Here is a 19547-nt window from a genome sequence, read left to right as displayed (position 1 = left end):
TAGAGTATTTTGAGAAATCCAAATATATATAAACCCCTGCTTGTACAAAAAAGAATTAAAAGAGGAAAATAGATAAAGGTGGCTGCGTGACCGCCTTGACCACCACAAGGGTGGCCACACTGCTGCCTATACATATATATATTTTTAAATAGTAGGTTAGATATGACCTTTGCAAAAGTTAATTACATGTTTATATTCATATAATAAGGGAATAATACAAGTTTATGTTTTTTTTTTTTTTGGTTTTAAGTTGTTTGTTAATGTATTTATTTTAAGAACATAAAACAAAAGACAAACAAAAAAAATAATGTGCAATGTGTTTATCAATTTTTTTTTTCTTTGTATTTTTCCTTGTTTTTTTCTTAAATTTGTTTGTCTCCGAAAAGTCTATAAAAAATGGAAAATGCTAAGTATTCTTCTAATATTCTTCTGGTATCCTCTTAACTGTGATGTGGTTTTTAAAATTACCGTTGGTGATTTTAAAAGCCATATCACAATTGAGAAAATACAAGAAGAATATCTAACATTTCCCATTAAAAATTCTCTTTCCAAAATCACGTAGACTAAATAATCGAATTAATTGATATTTATCCTTTCTCATTTTAGATTCGTTAGAACTAAATTCCTGTATTAAATTGATATGTATAACAGTATAAGAATATATGTTAATTCCTAATTTGAAGGAAGAAAAAAAAAAAAAAAAGACCGATTCGGGCTGGGCCCATTTACGAAGTTGCCCTACCTTTCATTCGCCCGAACACCAATCAGCAATCGTCTCTACTGTCTGCTCCGGAATCCTCAGAGCGGACCATTTTTTTGGCGAATATATAGGGTAAGAGTGCATAGCCGAAACGCAGAGAATCCTGGACCAGAGATGGCGGAAGAAGCGATTCTTGGTTACCTAGCGAAGAACGAAGAAATCGCTGACTCAGGCGAGTTCGCAGCCAAACATGGACTCGATCACGACGACGTCGTCAATGTCATCAAGAGCCTCCACGGTTTCCAATACGTCGATGCTCAGGTGCTAAAAGGCTATTCTGCATTTCTATGTAATTGATGCATGCAATGAATTCGAGCTTGTTTGGTTACCAAATTATGAATGACGTACCTGAATTTGTATGTTAGACAGGGCCGTGTTCTGTTTTTAGTCCTCTTGGCTTCGAATTTCAATTCAAAATTTTCGTGTATGTGTTCCTTATATGGGGTTTTCAATTTCAATACATGAATTCATGAACGTGTACATAATGTCACTAATTCATATGATTTCTCAGCACAATTAACGTAGGAGAAAATTATGTAAAGTAATTTCATATACATGTACTGTAAGATAGCCTGAATAACTGGTCTGACGCTATGAAATTATTAGTTTAAGCTGCCCTTCATGTGCTTTACTGGGTTACTTTTTGTTGTCCAATATTATCAGCTATAAATTTTTCCACATGGTTTCATGAATAAAAATAAAATTCGACCGTTTCTGTGATTGCAGGACATTAAGAGGGAGACGTGGGTCCTTACCGATGAGGGGAATATGTACGCTGCTGCAGGATCACCTGAAGGGCAGCTGTTCTTTGCAGTACCTGCGGAGGGGGGTATCCCGAGGGAAGAATTGCAAGTGAGTGCTCTTCTTATTTTGTAGTGAGAAGTGCCTCGGTAATTGTAATGTATGTTCTGACAGGTGCTCCCATTTAAGGAAGTTTAGAGCTTATAGGGACTATGTACCGATTTATTCATTGTAATGAGGTTTAAAACGAGGATGCCCTGAGATTGGAGTGTGAATATCAGACCACTTCGTTAACATTTGTTGATTGTTGTTATCTGTAATAAGTTCTGTTTGTGAAAATTGATTTGCTATTAGTTAGTTAATGTTCTCTTGAAACTGATTTGTGGTTGCAGAAAAAACTCGGCCCATTGGTTTTCAAAATAGGTTGCGCCCAGGCAGCAAAGAATAAATGGGTGGATATGGGAAAGCAAGTATCCAGAAAGGTATTACACTTGGAGTGCTTGAGTTATATTTGGAAACTTGCTACGTTCCTTGGGGGCTTTTTGTGTTTGTCTTATAAAGTCCACGACTAGTGATTGTATTTAAAATCTGTAGGCAGCTCTCATGGTTTTTCCTTTTCAGATTTTATTGCCCTTTTGGATTTTACAGTTTATTTTTCTAGAGTTACTATGTAGTCTTCCTTTGTATCCTTTCCACTATTTCTTCAATATTTGTTTTTCTAAAGCTATTGATCATAAGTCACTGACTCATTTTAGTCCAATTCAGATGCAATAGTATACATCCATATCATGCCTGAATCTTCTTGCTGCCATTTTCATAACTTCACCTTTTTTCTCCCACTTGTGCATAATAATCGTGCTTATAGATATTTGAAGAAAGAGTAGAGGTAATTTATTTAACCTATGTTATGAAAATTAAGAATATTCAGATTCAAGATACTCTACCCAATGTATACTCAATGGGAAACAAGTTATGTGATGGTGGACTTCTGGCTTCCATTTGCTTTAAAATCTTAAAAATTCTAATTATTTTGAATTTTCAATTTGGGTGCACAGAAGTATTTAGGATGCTAACTCATTTATTGTGTTATTACTCAAAAAGATATTCCGTTGTATTTTATTATTTTTGGATAAGGATCGATTTTTTTTTAAAAAAAAAATTTCTTTCTAGGTCAAACATGTGGAGGATAGGGTCAAAGATTTACTTCTACAGATAAAAGATGGACAGGTGCGTAATATTTGTAGTGCATTCTATCATTGATATACTATGTTTTGATTCTTGGATGTTAATAATATAATTACCTTGGTTTCATTACGATGAATATCAATACCACTAATGTTAACCCTTTGTAGATTTCTTGTTATGTTTAGGGTATACAAGTGTGGTTGCACCAAAAGAGCTAGTTGTATGGTAGTACAATGTGGTATTTTGCTTGTTATTCACTATTAACAATCTCGCCAAATGTTGCAAAATGAATATAGTAGAGTATTAATTCAAGTATGGGCTATGCCAGTTTAATATACTCATAAAAATATAAGTGCGCACCTCATGTTAATTGATCTATGCTTATAATTCTCCCATTAATAGTTTTTTTTCTTTTTTCTTTGAAGCTTTGTAGCTGGCATGTATCATCCGTTTATTTCATCTGTGGATTATATAATTAGTGCTAGTGATGGTTATGGAAAAGACCAATCCAATAATTAACCCTACTGAGATGCTGGGTTTGGCAGTGTGTAAATGGGGTATGGGTGGAGATGGATTTTTTTGTGTTCTGTAAAGGCTTTTAAATTGTGGTGGGTCCTCATCAGAAGGGAGAGGGGCTCTGGTTCAATGTTAAAAAGAGATGGCAGTGTGTGTGTATGTGTTTATTGTGGATCACTTCGATTGTGGTGGAATTAAACAATTATTACAAAAAGATGGGCCATCAGGTTTCACATGTAAAAAAATGGCTGGGGGGGGGGGGGGGGGGGGGGGTTGTGTGTGTGTGTTTGGGTGTGTTTGATAGGTAACTTCCTCTTCTTTAATTTGAGACTGAATTGAGATCAGAGGCAGGGTATTTTGGTGTTTCTCTCTCTCTCTCAGTTTGTATGTTTGTGCGTGTGCCATTACCAGCTCATGTTTGTGTTGGCTTGGCAAGAATATTTCCTTTCCCAAGATGGGTCTCGACAGGGCCTCCACTTTCTTTCCATTCCTATGATATTCTTCTTTTTGTGTAATGAAAACTGCTCATCAGAAAATTTTCTCCTTCTGTGATTCCAGGTTATTGACCAAGATGATATCAAGGCTCTCAAAGGAAGAAAGCTTATTGCCCCACAGTAATAATCATCTTTTTCCAATTTTGTTTCTTTATGGTTGGGTGTGGGGTAGGGGGTTGCTTTGGGCTTTGTTTTCTTCTTTGCTTGTTTAACCATTTAGTATCCATGGCAATAAGCTTAAACCATATTCAGGTTGGCTTTACTTGTACTATTATGCTAAAGAAGTTTGCGTGTACTTATTATCTACATTTTTGAATTACTTGTTTTCTAGGACATGGAACGGCTACTCAGTGAAAAAGGGCCCCAGTTATGCTCCACAAAGAAAGAAATTTGTTGCTGATTTGACTCGCGAGATGCTTCAGAGGTATAACATATGCTTGAATTTTAGAAGGAAAAAAGTATTAAGTGTAAATGATATTAGCAGAGATTGATGGTAATTATAAGGTGTGCTGGATTTTATTGCTGCAGTTATATTGCCCATCTCATAAGTTGTGTCATGACTTTCTCCCTGTTATATGTAACATTGAACCGGCCAACACTTTTAGGCGTTACTTGCTGAGTCTGAACAGTTATCAACAGCTTTGGCATATAAAATCAGATGCATTTTTGTTGCTTGTGCATGCTGGCAAGTCAGGCATGATATCAATTTTTTTCTTTAAGGAAAATAGACAATGCCCCACTTCGTAGTGGGAATGTAAGAAAATCTTAATTTGAAATTGTTCTTACGATGTTTCTGTTCTTTCTGTCTCATTGCTCAGGCTAATCATGTACAGAAATGCCTAGTTTGATATGGTTATTATGATAGTCGTGTCTTACCTGTACTTACATTAATGATGTGTTCTGGATTCTACCTTACTGTTTCTTTCTTCTTTTTGTGTGTGTGTAAGTTGGGGATTAAGTAACTACCATCTTCTGAGGTTAAAGATTATCACACCAGGGAATGTAACTTGCTAGTGGTTCCTGCTCTTTTATTTTAGGATGTTGTGTGTATCCTGTTGCCATATGCATTTTCTTTTTCTTTTTTCTTTTTTTCGTATGCATCTTGGTGACATCTTTTTGTGGTATTTTGTGCACTTAGTGGCGACTGGAAGAACTTAGAGTTCAAAGAGTATAACTTCAATGCAAAAGGTCAGCCTATTGAGGGTGGTCATCTTCATCCACTGAACAAGGCAAGAATATGTTTTTCTTTTTATATATACTTCTCTTTCTTCCATTCAAATCTAATAAATACCAAACTGGTAATATTATATACTTCCTGAGAGGCGACTGTTACAATTTGCTGGGAACTATGTGACACAATTTGAGAGAACAATAATATTTAAACAAAGTTGTTGAAGATAGCTACATCCTCAAGTTTTGTGTTTGATGTGGTTGAATTTGGAAAAATCAGTGGGTTTGAGTTTTGGTAGGTTGATTAAGTGGCATCAGTGATGCAAAAAGATCACTTGGTGACAGATATTTTTGATACAGCACTGCTACAAGAATATGACAATTTTTTATAAAAATTAGGGCACCATATGAAGTTAATTAGTTAATTGAAAAATATATATTCTTATGCACTTCTTAATTAGTGTTGAGTTTTTGGTAGGTTGATTAAGTGGCATCAGTGATGCAAAAAGATCTCCTGGTGACAGATATTCTTGATACTGCACTGTTACAAGAATATGACAATTTTTTATAAAAATTAGGGCACCATATGAAGTTAATTAGTTAATTGAAATATATATATACTTCTTAATTAGTGTTTCGTTTAAAAGATATTATAACAAGCACCTAGAGGCTAGAGGTTTAAAATTCAGAAGCAATAATAGATAGTAAAGGAACACCTCCATACTCCAGAAATGATGCTTAGAGTATGAATTAGCTTCTATCTTCGATGGTAACTTTAGTTATTTATTAACCTTTGGCTTGAAAGCTAACCAACAAGGATCAAGTGGTTTAAACTTAGCTAAAACTAGTTCACATGCAATAATAGGTAGCAAAGGAATCATACACCACAAAATGATGTTAGAGTATGAATATATTACTATCTACCATGTATATTCACAAGTGTCCTTAAAATACCATCAAGATTATAATTTAACCATCTATCCTTCAAAGAAAAAGAAAGCCCGGAACCCGGCTTTTAGATCTTTTCCTTTTCAACTTTGACCTCAGGATATTTTAAAATAACATTTAGAGGCCTTTTTTTTATTAATGAAATTGTATTTCAGCCTTAAACATGTCGTAGCTATGTTCATGCCGTATTGGCAAAGTATGTTTCCATGTCCCAGACGTGTCCGAATTTTTTATTTTTTTATTTTTAATTTGTGTGCACCTATCAGACATATATCCTCTAATGCCCAATCTGTATCTGTTGTTCAATACGTATAATACATGGATGATTCAACGCTTTTGAAGTATCTTATGCTTTTATTAAGGGCTGGACCTCTCTTGGTCGACCAAAGGCCCTACTTCTCTTCCCGAGCTCATGGACTCTATCCATGAGCAGATCAACTAGATTTAGAAATCAATCCCAAACTCCCTAAATGGAAGGAAGACTGTTGATAGATGGAATCAAACAGGAGCCCTCCCTGTTCAGCTCAAGCTACATTTGGCCCCTAGTTCATGAAGAAGGTTAATGCATGTGTTTTTTTATGCGCGGGTGCACACACGCATATGTATGTATGTATGACTTAGGTTATTCCAAACAGTTGTGGATGCTATAAAAGTTTTGATAAAGGTTTGGCAATTAAGTGTTTGTATTGTTTTTATTCATATGAAACTAATGAATGGCTCCCAATTTTCAGGTTCGACATCAATTGAGGATGATTTTTCTTCAGATGGGGTAAGACCTGATTTTAATAATGTCCAACACATTTGTGTTTTGGCATCATGTCTGTTTTTAAGTTTGACCTTTTAACTTTGTTGGGTATTCTATTGGCTGCAGGTTTGAGGAGATGCCTACAGACCGATTTGTTGAAAGCAGGTACTTGTTCTTGCCTTCTCTCATTGCAAATTTAAACTGATAATTTGCGCTTGTAATAAGAGGTTCTGCGTTTGTACCTTTATCTGGTCATTCCGAAGTTGAATTTCTTGTTACTAACTCAAGGACTTAGGTGGTACATGAATGCATTATCAAAACATATTTTAATGTGTTATAATTCTGAACGGTGGATGGAGTACACACGATGCTCTATGATATATTCCTAAATGTGCATAGAAGAACTTGTTTTTTTTTTTTATAAGTAAAGTTTATATATCAAAAGCGCAAAGGGGCGCAACCCAAGTACATAGGGAGTATACAAGAGAAAACGGCTAATTAGGAGAAGAAAAAAGAACAAGGAAATCAAGATAGCTAATCACTAAAAGGGCAAGCCAAGCTGTTGTCTAAGTGAAAAGCGTGTAGAAGAAAAACGCCTTGAGATCCTCCAAAGATCTCTCAGAATCCTCAAAGCATCTCTTATTCCTTTCTAACCATAAACACCATACTATGCAAAGGGGAACCATTTTCCACACAACTGCACTTCGTGAACGCCCTCTCGACCACCAACAAGCGAACAAATCCGCCGCCTTTTGAGGCATGACCCATGACAATCTGAATCGGCTAAAGATAGCATCCCATAGAGAGCAAGCAATCTCGCAATGGAGAAGTAGATGATCAATCGTTTTCTCATCCGATTTGCACAAGCAACATCTATTGATCACAATGAGATTCTTTTTCCGAAGATTATTGATTGTGAGAATCATAGAAGAACTTGTCTTTGAACATAATTTTCAAAGCCTTCACAACCTCCTTTTAGAAATATTCTCTTAGTAACGTAACAAGACCCAATATATATTCTTAAGAAGTGTTTTGGACAGGTGGCTCGCATTTAAAAAGTTACAATGAATTTAGTGTTCAACTGAGCAATGAACTTGGATTACCAAATTTGCTTTTTTTTTTTTTTTTTTTTTTTTCATTCTATGCTTCGGGGAAGAAATTATATGTTCTGCCAAATTTTTCCTCTCATATTTTCTTCCCTAGGTTTCTAGTTATTACATTTCGTTACTTGAAAGGTCCAATTTGCCAAATGCACTTTTATACTCATCTCTGTTTCATTTACAGCTTCTGGAACTTTGACGCCCTGTTTCAGCCGCAACAACATCCTGCCCGTGATGCACATGACACATTCTACCTGAAAGGTTTGTGGACTTGCTTTCTTGTACTGCTACATCCAGATTCCTTCTATTCATTAAAAAAAAAAAAACATCCGGTTTCCTTCTGATTATCACTTGTCATTCACATGCAGCTCCTTCCACCACAAAGGAACTGCCTGAAGATTATGTTGAGAGGGTGAAGCGTGTTCATGAGTCTGGTGGTTATGGGTCACGGGGGTATGACATTTTCATTTATATTTTTATTCAATTATTTGATTGAATCTCACTTCATTTCTTTAGCAAGTATTTAAGTGAAAGCTTCTATTTTTCCACATTTGCAGATATGACTATAATTGGAGCAGAGACGAAGCAAACAAAAACCTTCTGCGAACGCACACGACCGCTGTTTCATCCAGGATGCTTTACATGCTGGCCCAGGTGTAATACTATTTAAATGTTTGACTTTCAAGGCAAGAGTATAAATACTGCAAACTTTAGTTTTAATACTGAGAAATAGTTTTAGGAGAATTTTTTCAATCATGATATTATTGTCTGGCGAAACGAATACGGCCTTGGTGCAGCCATACAAGCAATACCTTATTGGCATTGGTAATTACTTTAGCATTTAAAAGTATCACATCTAGAGCCTTGGTTCCTTTGTTTGCTACGAGTCTACCATCTATTTCTTTCATTGATATTTTAGAGTTGAGATTTGGATATTCCAACACCATAAATTAGTATGTTGCCAATTATATAAACCCCAATAAGCATTGGTAATTGCTTTAGCATTTAAAAGTATCACACCTAGAGCCTTGGTTCCTTTGTTTGCTATGAGTCTACCTCCTATTTCTTTCATTGATATTTTAGAGTTGAGATTTGGATATTCCAACACCCTAAATTAGTATGTGGCCAATTATATAAACCCCAATAAGCACATGTTATATTTTCCCTAACATTAAAGTGTGTCTATTTTTGAATTCTGTGTAAGCCATTACTCCAAAGAGTTTTTGGCTGCATTTTCAACATGGTAATGGTTAAAGTAGCCCTTGTTTTCTGCTTCAATAAATGTTTGTGTTTGTAATTGTTTTTCTTTCTTGAATGTGTGCAGAAACCTTTTACTCCCAAAAGATACTTCTCTATAGATCGTGTTTTCAGAAATGAAGCAGTAGATCGAACTCATCTTGCAGAGTTCCACCAGATCGAAGGTATTGATAGATGTGTGATGGGGTAAATTATCATGTAAAAAATTAAAAAAAGTATTGGGGATGGGGTCTTGGTTCTTCAACAGGGTTGTAATTTCTTTTATGTTGGGACAGTCTGTCATAATACTTCAAGCCTATATTGAGAGTTCAAAGCATCTGTACAAGATATGACCATTCTTGACTCTGAAACTGTTAGTATCAACCCAATGTCTGATCCAGCCAAAACCAACTTAATGTTATTGTTGTAAACTTGTAATAGAAGGGGATGAGTGGCCTGTTTTCGGATTAGTCGGCCATGAAACTCTAGACTGCATTGAGGGTTCAAAGCATCTGACGAAGTGACCATTCTTGTACTTTTGCCCCAACACCTGGGTTCTGGACTTAGTCCAACCAATTTTTCTAGTCTTTTATGTTTGGCTGGAACTATTTGTGGCGATCACATTGCAAAAAATGCTTGGTGTCACTTCTCAGGTTGGGTAATTTTTTTGCTCAAGTTGAAACTTTTCCAGGCTGAGCACTAGGTGGCTTTTAGGTTGACCTGAAGAACAGCCTGTATTCAGGTTAGGACTGCCAGAGCTCAGTCTGGACTCAGTTGCTGTGTCAGTTTTAACTTAAAAACCTAACGAAAAATATGATATTATGCTTTTCATGAAGTAATGACCTATCTGAATTCCTGTCTCCGATTTCAGGCCTGATATGTGATCGAGGACTTACTCTTGGTGACTTGATTGGAGTCCTGCATGACTTCTTTTCTCGTCTGGGTAATTCACTGAGGTTTTGCTGTAAATGCAATTTATGCAAATTCTTAAATAATTGGCACCGATGTTTTTCTTCTAAAATGAAGCTAGGTGGTTTTCTTGCATATAAACTATTTCTGCTTATAGTTGACAAGGAGAATTAATGACCGATGAGGGTATTGTGATGTTGGAGGCACCGCTATAATGAAAGTTGACATTTTCAATTCCATCTCCTGTGTCCAGGCATGGCCAAGCTTCGTTTCAAGCCTGCTTATAATCCATATACTGAACCTAGCATGGAAATTTTCAGGTAATTAATTATGAATTTATCTTCTAAGGCAATTTTATCTTTAGCCATGCAAAAATTCATATATGATCCTTTATTGTTTTCAGTTATCATGAAGGTTTTGGGAAATGGGTAGAAGTTGGAAATTCTGGCATGTTTAGACCTGAAATGTTGCTTCCTATGGGATTACCAGAAGATGTTCGTGTTATTGCATGGGGCCTTTCCCTTGAAAGGTAAAAAAAATTTGTTATTAATTCAAGAGAGTAGCAATTGTTGAATAGATTATCTTGAATTATGCGTTTTCAATGTCCGTGTGCATGCAAATTCAATAGGAATTCAGGGAAAGTATAAAACAAGCTCTTTTTATGCAATATCGAAACAATATTGACCCTTTTTTTTATTTTTTCTTTTTCTTTTTTTTTCTCTAAATAAACCAGACCAACTATGATCCTGTATGGCATTAATAACATCCGGGACCTCTTCGGGCACAAGGTATTACTATATTCTCTCTTCTGGCTATGAGGTCATACTATCTTAATAATGGATTTAGTTCATTCATTTGGCTCATGTTTTTTGCAGGTGGATCTTGGTCTCATCAAGATAAATCCTATATGTGGTCTAGGGGTTTGATTAAGTGATGTTTCTATGTATTTCTGTTCCAAAATGTTCGACATTCGACATTTAGTTTAGTAATGGGAAACACTTTTTCCATCAGCACAAAATCTGCCCAGGCCTTTTATATTAATATCATTGTGTTAGCTTGATTTGATTCATTTCCACTCACACACCTTGTTTTCAAGTGGAGTGAAGGCTCTGATTTTAGTGAGGCACAGTACAACTGAGAATCACTTGCATTTTGACTAGGTTGGAGAAAAAATTTGCATGCATTTACTATGCCAACCTTAGAATATAATCCCATTTTCAATTTTCAATTTTATTTTTTATTTTTTATGTATTCTATTTTGTGTTGTTCCAAAATATTGCCAAAAATGTTTATAGGCACGAACTTGATCATTGTCTTATTGTGCCATTTGCTTTATTAAGGGGGATGGATCATAGCAAGTATCAAGTATTTCACAAGACAGCTTTTTAGAAAGATAATAGAAAAAATTACGAAAAAGAGGGGTAGGGTGAAAAATGGATTTTGATTTTTTGGAAGTGAAAAGGGTATTCAAACATTAATCAAGAATACATGGACGGTTTGGATGAAAACGCTGATATTATGAGCTGATACGCACAACATATGCCACTGATAACAAAAAACAGAACACACAAGCAACAATGAAAACTCTGATATTATGAGCTGATACGCACAACATATGCAGATAACAAAAAACAGAACACACAAGCAACAATGAAAATGTTAATTAATTGATCCGATCCATTCTTCAAGCAATCTTGACCTCGATTGTCTTTGGCTTCTTGGGCTCCGGAGGAGGCAACTTCTGCACAGTCACAGTGAGCACGCCGTCCTGGCACACCGCAGAGATGGCATCGGTGTTGGCATTCTCAGGCAGCCCAAATTTCCTCATCAACTTCCCGACCCTCCTCTCCATCCTCACGTACTTGGGCCCCTCTTTCTCCTCCTCCCTCTTCCTCTCGCCGCTTATCACGAGCACATTGTCGGCCTCCACCTGGACCTTGATATCCCCGGACTTGAGCCCCGGCATGTCGATGATGAAGATGTAGGAGTTGGGGTACTCCTTCACGTCGGCCGGAGTGGCCGCCATGGCCTTGACGTCGCGCACGTATGAGTGGGTCGGGGCGTTGAAGGACTTATCGGTTTCGTCGGTCAGGTCCATCATATGCTGCAAGGTCGAGAAGAGTGGGGAATCAAGGCCCATGACTCTGAAATCCATTTTCCTCTTCTTCTTGCTCCGACGAATCTTTGTTAATTAAGGGATGTTGGATTATTCACGAAGAGATGAACTTCAGACAGCTAGTTGATTGTGTTGCTCTGCAAGACAAGGGGGGCGGTTGTCGAGATTTATAGTTGTGTGGGAAGGAAGGGGGATAGTGGACAGAAAATGAATGTTCTAGAGGGACCGTTGGAGAGAAAGGAAGGTTCCAGGAGGTTCGACAACATAGTTTTTATACGAGTCCAGAATGTTATGGAAGGTTCTACATCCTTTCTAGGTTTATGATATTCTGGAAAGTGGAAACAATCGGGAATATACCCCACAGTTCTCTAAAATTTTGCGAATTAAGGTCTTTTCTTGTGTAAAACAGCTTGAAAAATGTTATTATAGTTTTTTTTTTTTTTTTGTTTTTTTTTCTTTCGATTTTCTAATAAGCATCACTATGAAATTGAAGAGAAGCAGAAAATTCTTTTTGGTTCTCTGAGTATTAAGTTACATGTCACATTTATTTTTCAAGCACCTTGATGTAAAGAATGTTTTGAACTCACATAATTTTAGAGTCTATAATTCATGTAAAATCATAAAATTCGACGTGCCAATACGAATACAAATTACCAATCTATTTTTTGGTTCATATTCCATAACCATGAAGTTGTGTCTTTGTTTTCTTTTCTTTGTTTGAGATAAGTCTAACAATTTTTTATTCGACCTGCAAATTCGATAAACATTCAATACAAAATTTGTAAGTAATATTTGGTATAATTGGGTTCAAGTCACTATTGGATTTGGATCGACTCTTGCTTGACCCATTTAATAAAAAATCAACTTAGGCCATAACTCCGCTACCCCGTTTATTTTATTTTATCTTTTATTTTTTACAATTTAAAAAAAAAAAGTAAAAACCCCTTAAAACTAAAAACCTCTCGGTCTCTCCCTCCCATCTCTCTCTGAGGCTGTCACTCTCCCTCTCTCTCGCCGAGAATCGCCGCTTCAAGGAAGTTCCTCTTTCGGTCTCTCCCTCAAGTAGCTCAGAATTCGATAGAGGTATTAATCTCTCTTTCTTTTCTTTTCGCTTAGGGTTTGCAGTCGATTTAGGGATTTCGATTCCTTACCATTTTCTCTCTGGTTGATTTTCTTTTTTCGAAATCTGTAGTTTCAAGTTTTCAACTTTATATTTCTAGTAATCTTATTGGTGCTGTATGATGATTTGGGACGTGGTTTTTGTACGTTCCGTTTGCTGGGCTTATTTTATTTCTTTGTTCTTGTGTCTTTGTTGCACCATTGGCAGCAAGCAGGAGCTAGATCTAGTTAAAGATTGGCAGGCATATAATTCCAAATGGAATTTTAGTGCAAAGATTAAATTGTTTAGGCAATAATTCTGCTGGAGTTTCTATGTGGGTTGCATCCAATATTATTTGAAGGGGTTGTTCTTACTTGGAGGTCAAATTGTATAGGCTAGAAGGGGTTGTTCTTTCTTCTGATTGACTGGTTTGATTGTCTAGTTCAATGATATATGACTACCTAAGAAGGTTATATACGAGAAATATATACACATTTGAATAAGAGAAGAAGAATGCAGCAACAAGAAAAAAAAAAAAAAAAAAAAAAAAAAAAAAAAAATTCAACAATTTGGACAAGAATGCAAGGTTATTAAGCTTAGTGAAATGTTGATTGGTTTTCATGGACGAATCGGCCTTTCTTGCTCCCAATGCTCTAGTGTTCATTGTTCAATCATTTTCAGTTTTTTCATGTTATGTGGTCTTTTTTGTTTCAGATTTTGGGCTCCCTCTCATTCTGAGATCAACAGGATGAATTTTGCAGCATCTTTATGCAGAAGAGTGAACATCAGGGAGCTGGTTACAAACGTTCCTGTTTACAGCAGTGCTAGTGGTACAACTTCACATTACTTTGCTGTGCAGGCTACTTCTTTCATAAATTGTTGAAAGTGTTGGTTCTAATGTTCGATTGTCATGCTGAATTTAGAGGTTTCTGGAGATGGATTGAGTATGATGTTTAGGCGCTGGGCCACCAAAAAGACTGCTGGATCTACAAAGAATGGACGGGACTCAAAACCAAAGAATCTTGGGGTGAAGAAATTTGGTGGAGAGGTAACCGACTGTTGACATTGACAATAACAATAGTAAGAAAAAAAAATAAAAAATTTATACTTCAGAATCATTCTTTTTCTTGTACTCATCAATGGGATTCTTTTGTTTATTTTGCAGAGAGTAATACCAGGAAATATCATTGTACGCCAGCGTGGCACCCGTTTCCATCCGGGAAACTATGTTGGAATTGGAAGGGATCACACCCTTTATGCGTTGAAAGAAGGCTGTGTCAAGTTTGAACGAAACAAGCTGACAGGACGAAAATGGGTACACATTGAGCCCAAGGATGGCCATGTGCTTCATCCTGTGTACGCAGAAGCCGGGGCTCTGGAGCTGCAGGCAACTGCTTAAGTCTCATTGCCCATGCTATGTGTTGGAATTAACAACTCTTATGCTCTGAGTTTATAAATTTTAAGTTTCATTTGAAATCTTGTAGTTGTAGGCAATGGCGGTACACATGATGTTCTGTGCTTGCTTTGATTTCTTTCTTTTGATGCAATTCGATGCAACATATGTACTTGATTCATAAATTCAAATGAAACTTTAGAATGTACGCTTAGTAAATTACATTGTTTGTGTGAATGTGTGGCTAAATTGAAAGATTTTTCTTTAACTCAATTCTGGAATACCGTTGATACCATAAGGGACACCACTAATGCTGATATAAACATCATAGAACAACTATGGTTGGTATTACAATTATGTTTCTTTCATTCTTTTCCGATAAAAAGGATAAAAGAAAATGTCAATGGAGATTCGTGAAGAACGACGTTGCTGCCAGTATCACAGGTAATAACAAGCTGTGGTGGACCTTGAACCTCGCATCAGTGCTGATAGCCAGAACAAACCCATGTCCGGTTCAGGGGATCAGAAAATGCTGGTAATCGGCAGGATTTTGTTTTCCTTTTGCAAGATGCTTGTCGTTCTGATTTCAGAAACGAATGTTGTCTTTCCCACTATAAAATGTCATTTTTCTCCTATTCTCATGTCATTTCCATTCTCGAGATGCTTGTCGTCTATCTTCCAGAAACACCTGACATTTTTATTCCATAACCACAAAGAAAGCTACTTTGAGGTTCTGAAACACATCTCCATTGCCTTCAAAGAAGGCCTGTTCTTCTGGGTTCCTAAAACCTATGTTGGTTTTGACCTTGGAACACAAGACAGATTGAGTTTCAGAACTTACTATATTGCCCCACTTCCAGAAAGATTAATATTATCCACAGGGGCCTCAGTTGCCTCGGAATCAGAGAGATTGTCGTCATCCACGAGACCGGCTTCTTCAAATCTTCGACGCCTTTCCACCATAGCCTCAACCTTTTTCTCAAACTCTTCATCGGTGCTTGCCAACATGTAGCGCAGCTTTAAATTTATCCGCCTCTCTACCAAAATCTTATGCCTTGGAATTATCCGGGCATCAAGAGAATAGCTGAAAAACCTGCAGACAAGTTCATCATGGACAGTGTCAAAGCTAATATGAAGGACAAGAGATTCTAAAACAGTATATTTTCTGAATTTGCAAAATATAAGAGCCTCTTTGTGAGACCTTGCTCTCATTTGAGTATGGAAAGTCATTTAATGATGACTAGGATAGATCACCCAATTTATTTTAAGCAAAAGAATGAAGAAACATAGAGAAGATTCTAAAATCAACTTAAGGTCAACACAACTCTCTTTGATGCTGTTCACCTGGGAAACTCGATGAGATCTTTCAGAGGGCGGACCATAGTTCTCCGCAAGTAACGATACTTTGGACGGAGGATATCTGGATTGTATCGGAGAAGCATGGGAAAATCAGCAATCATCTCACCCAGTTGTCGAACACGTATGCCAAGTGACAGAAAATATTTCACGTTAACCTCAAGCTTTTTCACTATGCTGCATCCTAAGAGCTCTGGTGCCAAAGCTATAACCTTCCCAATATCCTTCTCACTGACTCCAGCTTTGGTCATCAAGAATATGACCTGTATTATACTCTGATTTCAGTTTATCACTACAGGTCAATATTAGACGTAATGCTGCTGGACCAAAAAAATTGCGCCTAACATGTTTTACAAATAAAAAAAAATTATAAGACAGCAGAAACAAATATAACCTACTAGCATTTTAATACAAACTTTACTCGTGCAAGTCGGGAGATGTCCCTAATCTTTTTGACTGTGTTTTGCCAAATAGAAATGCCTCACAAAATAGTGAGACGTGAGAAAGGAACAAACCACTGGCCGGAGCTTCTTGTAGAGGCTGTATGTTAGAAAAGAGGGAAACTTTACAAGCATGTTGCCAATGGCATCGTCTCGAACGCCTATGTCCTGAAAAAATCGCACCTTTGCAATGAAAGAAAAATGAAATATTAGTACCATTATCATAAATTATAACAATAAAAATAAAATATAAAAAAAAGCATAAAATTTATACAACATATATCTGGGTCATGTTCAAAGAATTCACTAAACATGTAATTCAAGAATAATTAGGGGAAACTGATACAAAGGGAGAGAACTTGAGGGGTAAGACCAACATTAGCGAGAAGAAACCCAAACAAAAGAATTCAACAAGCTTGTAGAAGTCGACCTCTGTAATAATATCGGATTTACAACAATCTCCAAGTATATACACAATATAACCAGTAAGGGATACCTTTGGCACAATGGTTGTCTCCAAATCAACACAGAAGATGATTGGTTTAACCATAAGCATTCTCTTCATTCCATCTCGGGAAATCCCATGGTAGTACAGGTACTTAACAAGAGGCTTCCATGTTTCCTCAATGCCACAGCCCATCAAATGTGGTTTAAACGCTAGCAATTTGCCAACCTCCTCAGTACAAAGGCCAAATTCCTTTAAATAACTAACCTGGTTAACACAAGCAGCATCGCACTTAATGTCTATGCAAATTGGTTAGTGATTAAGAACACATCATATTGAGTGAAGTCAACGCACACAATCAGGATACGGTGAATGATTTCTAAAAAAATTACTTCTGCCTCATGTTTCAATTGCTTTTGCTACTATAATCTACATAATAAAAAATGGATCCTATGAGACTCCAAAATTATGAAAGAGCACACAGGGAATCGAATACCTTTTCATTCATCTCTTCCATAGTAAACTGGCCAAGCACCCTGGGATAATCGAAGACCATTGTTCCAAAATCCTTCTCATTCATACCCATATCCAAGTAGAACTGCACACGAGCTCTCACTTCCTCCATGTTGTAAGACAACAACGGGGGACACCGGCTCACGACATAACCAATCCAATCCCTCCTAACTCCATTGCACTCTAGATACTCAATGATTTCATCCAACTCATCATTGTTGCGCTCCAAAATATTCTCGCCAGCTTTTGTGAGTGCAACTCCAAGAAACTCCCCCTTCACACGAATCGACTTCAACCACTCAACAACACGTCTTATAGACTCAATTTTCCCCCTTGACATGCAAATCAGCTTCCCAATTTTCGGATACGACACTGAATTATGTTTCAACCACCTATACACAATTCAGGAAGCACAATTTAACATAATAATCCCTTTTTAACCCCCTATTTTCCACTTCGACTCACTAAATTCAAAAACACAAACAAATAACAACTTGGTATCAAATCAGAGCAATTGGATTTGACAAAAATTCAACAACTTTACGCTACAACACCACAAATAGCATCACATAAACAACAAAACGTCACTAATTTAACCTCTGTCCTTTTACCTTATAAGTGGCACTACATTCGAGTCCTGAATCACGGTCTTGGCCCTGAAATTGAACGTGGACTCAGAGAACTCAGGCATGCGCTTCATGGCGGCGGCCTCAACCATAACATAGTCAATGAAAGACCCCAACCTGTTCGTCAAATTGGTGGCGTAAGTGATTCCAAACTTGCCCCTTCGCATGGCCTCCTTGAAAATCTCGGCAGTGACCTTGCGCCGAATCTCGAGCGCACGCATTATAATCTTTTCCTCGTCGTCGTCGTCGTTCTCTTCAGGTTTGCCATGGAGCAGGGTTCGTAGAGGGGGCAGAGAGGAGTGGACATCTGGGTCGCTCGGGGACTGGGCGTAGATAGAGCCTGGGAATTGTGGGGTGCGTTTGGTTGCAAGAGAGAGCTGTAAAAGCTTGAGCTTTTCTTCTTCTTCATCCTCGTCCGGAATAGAGTGTTCATGGTGTTGGGGAGTGGAAATGGGGTCTTGGGAGAGGTGGCGGAGGAGGAGGGCGGCGGACTTGGAGTTGTGTCTGCGGAGACAGGAGGATATAGTGGCGGAGATGGGGTTCGGGCGGAGGAGGAGTAGAGAGGGGTGTGGAGGGTGGAGGTGATAGTGGGATGGGCATGAAAGCATGTTATTTGCAATGGAATGGACACACACAGAATGCCGAATGGAGTGGCACCGGCGCGAGTTGGGGAAGATAATGCTCCACTTGTCTTTGGTACAAAATGATGATTAGCTTTACATCAAGGTCCCATGGTCTAGTTGTCAGGACATTTTCTGGATCAATTCTTTCGTTTTTTTTTTTTTTTTTTAATAAAATTTTTCCGAAAGAAATTTCTTTCAACTCATGCTATTAAATTAACTTGTATCTTAAAAACATATAAACATACATTTAGAGCATCTATTTCTCACATATTTATAAAAACTAGTTTACTATTTATATGTTAATTTTTTGCATTTTAATCCAATGATAGTTTTAGAAAGCTACATATAGGTCGGGAATAATGGGTCTCATATCTATAGATGGCTTTTAAAACAATAATTAGATATAAGATGAATCTTTATTGCATTTTAATCAAATGCTAATTTTAGAAGCTACCTATGGGTGTGGAGAAAAATGGTATAAGAAAGTGAGAGTATGTGTAGCATTACTCTTTAAATATTTGATGCATCTAAGTATGGATCAACACGAACAGAGAGGCTTAATTACTACAAAATGATAGTTTGATGTATTTAAGTATTACACTAGTCAATTTACGAGGCTAAATTAAAAATGGTGGTTTGTTCAATAAGTTAAAGAAACACCATGAAGTCCCCCCTTAATTTTAAAAGCTACTTATGGGTGTGAAAAAAATGGTGTAAGAAAGTGGAAGTATGTGTAGCATTACTCTTTAAATATTTGATGCATCTAAGCATGGATTAACACGAAGAGAAAGGCTTAATTACTACAAGATGATAGTTTGATGCATTAAAGTATTACACTAGTCAATTTATGAGGCTAAATTAAAAATGGTAGTTTGTTCAAGAAGTTAAAGAACACCATGAAGCGCCCCCCCCCCCCCCCTGCCCCCCAACATGTAATCACTAAACATATAAATATATAATCATCACTCTTGATAAAGTTTTTATTTTTATTTTTTTATTATTATTATTATTTTTAATAACTATATATATCTTTTCTCTATAAACTACCACTTATTTGTCATTTATCTCATTAAAAAAAAAAAAAAAAAAAGGCTATTAGTGGGACATATTCCCATAAGGCAATTTCCACATG

At 36.9% G+C, this 19547-nt stretch overlaps 4 protein-coding genes across 5 annotated transcripts; 2 read left to right on the top strand and 2 right to left on the bottom strand.

Annotated features, from left to right (window-relative positions):
* Positions 1-750: 750 nt before the first annotated feature.
* LOC132191677 (phenylalanyl-tRNA synthetase, putative / phenylalanine-tRNA ligase) lies at positions 751-11032 on the top strand. Its single transcript, XM_059606772.2, has 18 exons — positions 751-1021; positions 1487-1612; positions 1894-1983; positions 2672-2728; positions 3761-3816; positions 4028-4120; positions 4835-4925; positions 6546-6583; positions 6686-6724; positions 7844-7920; positions 8028-8112; positions 8217-8313; positions 8984-9080; positions 9767-9838; positions 10058-10124; positions 10208-10333; positions 10538-10592; positions 10680-11032. The coding sequence occupies exons 1-18, from the start codon at positions 875-877 to the stop codon at positions 10728-10730; spliced, it is 1464 nt and encodes a 487-aa protein (XP_059462755.2). The 5' UTR covers positions 751-874; the 3' UTR covers positions 10731-11032.
* Positions 11033-11377: 345 nt separating this feature from the next.
* On the bottom strand, positions 11378-12281 carry LOC132163310 (17.9 kDa class II heat shock protein). Its single transcript, XM_059573553.2, has one exon. The coding sequence runs from the start codon at positions 11957-11959 to the stop codon at positions 11489-11491; it is 471 nt and encodes a 156-aa protein (XP_059429536.2). The 5' UTR covers positions 11960-12281; the 3' UTR covers positions 11378-11488.
* Positions 12282-12872: 591 nt separating this feature from the next.
* Positions 12873-14634, top strand: LOC132184225 (uncharacterized). The gene is made up of 4 exons (XM_059597780.2): positions 12873-13003; positions 13734-13849; positions 13943-14067; positions 14185-14634. The coding sequence occupies exons 2-4, from the start codon at positions 13768-13770 to the stop codon at positions 14416-14418; spliced, it is 441 nt and encodes a 146-aa protein (XP_059453763.1). The 5' UTR covers positions 12873-13003; positions 13734-13767; the 3' UTR covers positions 14419-14634.
* Positions 14635-14698: 64 nt separating this feature from the next.
* On the bottom strand, positions 14699-18482 carry LOC132184212 (transcription termination factor MTERF2, chloroplastic). Of its 2 annotated transcripts, XM_059597759.2 has the most exons (6): positions 17778-18482; positions 17150-17558; positions 16705-16920; positions 16284-16391; positions 15757-16031; positions 14699-15505 (listed from the first exon to the last, which is right to left on the bottom strand). In XM_059597759.2, the coding sequence occupies exons 1-6, from the start codon at positions 18398-18400 to the stop codon at positions 15253-15255; spliced, it is 1884 nt and encodes a 627-aa protein (XP_059453742.1). In that variant the 5' UTR covers positions 18401-18482; the 3' UTR covers positions 14699-15252. The 2 variants fall into 2 exon arrangements, with proteins under 2 accessions (XP_059453742.1, XP_059453749.1); XM_059597766.2 differs by lacking the exon at positions 16705-16920.
* Between the last annotated feature and the right edge of the window lie 1065 nt (positions 18483-19547).

This window comes from Corylus avellana, chromosome 2, assembly GCF_965113065.1.
Source record: "Corylus avellana chromosome 2, dhCorAvel1.hap1.2, whole genome shotgun sequence".
NCBI lineage: Eukaryota > Viridiplantae > Streptophyta > Magnoliopsida > Fagales > Betulaceae > Corylus > Corylus avellana.
This window is presented reverse-complemented; position numbering and strand designations above follow the sequence as displayed.